The sequence below is a fragment of the Macrobrachium rosenbergii genome, chromosome 24, assembly GCF_040412425.1.
Source record: "Macrobrachium rosenbergii isolate ZJJX-2024 chromosome 24, ASM4041242v1, whole genome shotgun sequence".
In the NCBI taxonomy this organism is placed as follows: Eukaryota; Metazoa; Arthropoda; class Malacostraca; order Decapoda; family Palaemonidae; genus Macrobrachium; species Macrobrachium rosenbergii.
In genome coordinates, this window is record NC_089764.1 from 5,876,887 (window position 1) to 5,879,707 (window position 2,821).

The 2,821-nt window shown below is 36.7% G+C and overlaps 1 protein-coding gene across 1 annotated transcript; it reads left to right on the plus strand.

Moving 5' to 3' along the window:
- Nucleotides 1-1,891: 1,891 nt before the first annotated feature.
- Nucleotides 1,892-2,344, plus strand: LOC136851768 (putative nuclease HARBI1). The gene has a single exon (XM_067126082.1). It carries the CDS (start codon nt 1,892-1,894, stop codon nt 2,342-2,344), a length of 453 nt encoding a protein of 150 aa, XP_066982183.1.
- The last annotated feature ends 477 nt before the right edge of the window (nt 2,345-2,821 follow it).

Genomic DNA, 2,821 nt, shown 5'->3' on the forward strand with positions numbered 1-2,821 from the left:
AACCAGTACTTAAATTTTGGTAGTGTCACTCACCGCACACCTTAGATTTTAAGCATGCGTTAATTGTCATTTTAATTATTATGGTTAAGGGTTGCTCTGACCAACCTTTAAGCATTCGTTAACTGATCCTTTACGTGCGCACTCTGAATGTGGTCGCTCTGAATATGGCGTTGTATGTTTTTGTGAAAAATAAGGAACGATCTAAACAACACCGTGTGCATCGCATACTCAGAGACAGAACTAATCGTCATGATTCATATGAAGATGACGGCATTCGCTTACAGTATAGATTAGACAGAAGTATATGGGCTACACACTGTGATTAACTGAAGGATGATGTTTCGCCACCAACATGGGGATCTCAATCAGTGAGTGCATCATTACAACTGATACTGCACCAAGATACTATGCAACTGGCAACTTTTTGTCTGTGTGTGGTGATATGCAGGCCTATCAAAGATCTCAGCCTCGAGATGTGTTCGCACAGTGTCATCCTGTCTGTTTAAGCATGCAAAATCGTTTATAAAATTCCCGATGAGTGCTGCAGAAAAACGACAAACAAAACCTTTTTATGAAATAGCAGGTATTATTTTACAATAGTTCCAACTCATCCTATAATAATTATGGTATTATAGATGCATTTTGCATAAAAAATAATTAAACTTTGTCTCTGAACACTTTTTGGGGAAATTCACCATATCCGAGATATGAATGTTTGTATAATCCCCATCCTCAAAAAATTTCTAAGTGTTTTGTTTAATTTAACATGGACACAGTTTGTACTCTGATGCGAGTTTGTTTTTGTTTAGAACTGCATTGTGGTTCTGATGCAAATTTTTTCCCCCTTAAAATTGACCTGGTGAAAATCTTACAGGTGTCAGACATTTCCGTGTGTCATTTGGCTCAAGTCTGTCATAGAGTGAGGCTATGCCCAGTCTGTGTTTGTCTTGTAACTTTGATTATTTTCACTTAATTCACGATTTCTTTGAAAATGAAACACGATGCATTGATTTTTTAAGACAACATGGAGTGTTACCTGCAGCAGTACAGTTCAGTTTTACACCAATTTTTACTTGAAGCTGCTAAATTATATCCACCTTTAAGTGACACTCAGCCACCATCACCACCTAGGGAATCATTTTCTGATGACGACGACGATGACACTGTAGATGAACCACAACCATCTTGTTCTGGATATAACCCATCAAAACGTTTGTGTCCATCCAATTAAGGTAAATATATAATTGTTTTTAAAATACTATTGTAACATGATTTACCTCCTGTAACCCCTGTGGCTAGCACGCGCAGCACAACATTACCTCTTGCCAGTATAGACGAGCTTGCCAAGAATCTTTATAAATGCGGATAAGGCGTGGAGTGCCATTCCGCCACCCCCTTGCGGCTAAGGGATGTTAGGCTACATTACACTAGCCTACGTTGCCTGACTATGGCTTGCTAGGTATGCTATGATTTACCTCATTTTATTCATTAATTCAAATGCTATTTTGTGTCGATGGTGATTTACCCCACCCAAAACCCTGCATTCCCAAAGGGTCCCCAACCTTGTTGGATGTAGTAGGGGTGTATAGGCTAGTAACTCAAAAACAACTCATTTCGCCTATGTATTACTATCATAACCATTCAGAACACATTAAAACACACATGAAAATACATAATTACTTTAGAAAAATGGAGTTGGAACTGTTGTAAAAATTTACCACATAGCACAGTTCCCAAAATGTTCTTGGGTCAATTGACGGAACTTGTGTGCTGAGTGAAGATGAACTGCTATTTGTATCACATAAAGGATACCATGCTGTGAATATCCAAATTATCAACAATACCGACTTAAAGGCAACAAATGTTGTAGCGAAGTGGCCCGGGAGTACCCATGCCTCTCTTATTTGGAACGAGCAAATTGAATGATGATTGTGAGACCGGAGGTATCGGCGAAGGATGGTTACTAGGAGACAGTGGATACACATGCTCTCCGTGGTTATTAACTCCACTTTCCAACCCGCAAACACCTGGTGAACATAAGTATAACCGAAGTCAGAAAAAAACAAGTACTAGTGAACGTAGAATTGGTGTTTGGAAAATGAGGTTTCGCTGTCTCCTTAAATCCGGAGGATGCCTGATGTTTAACCCAACCAGATGCTACCATATCATTATGGCTACTGCTATCTTCTACAAAGTTTATATTGAAAATTCAGCCTTCTTGAACGATGGTATCCAAAGTGAAGAAGACAGGGAAAATGGCATCGGCAGAGAAGACCAGTACAGAAATGGCTATCAAGTTTTGGCAGAGCTGATAAGAACATCACTTTCTCAAGACAGAAAATGAGAAAACACAGCTTTGTATTCTTTACTATCTACATAGTATATGTGATATTTCATACATTTCATTATATGATAGTATATATTTTACGTTTTCTTATGTTACGTTAAAACAAATTATTGTTTAGTACCTTTTTAATTGTATATGTTAAGTGAAAATGTTATGGTCAAAAATATGTATTTTTGATATATATTGAAACAATTCCGTATCATAGCATTTTTTCTTCCATTTCAGTAATCTTTTAGGTGATCAGTGTTTGGATATCTTTAGAATACAGTTTAAAGTAAGAAATCATATGTTTAAATAACTTTGTTTGGTAAATAATACTTAGGAAAGGTTTTAACATTTCTCATTAATCCCCTACACCATCCATTTTGAAAAATATTCAAAAATAAAATCTGAAAACATCATAAAAAGGGTATACGCAAACTAAAGAATAACTTCAACTACGTAGGCTTCTTCTATTACATATGGTATACACTG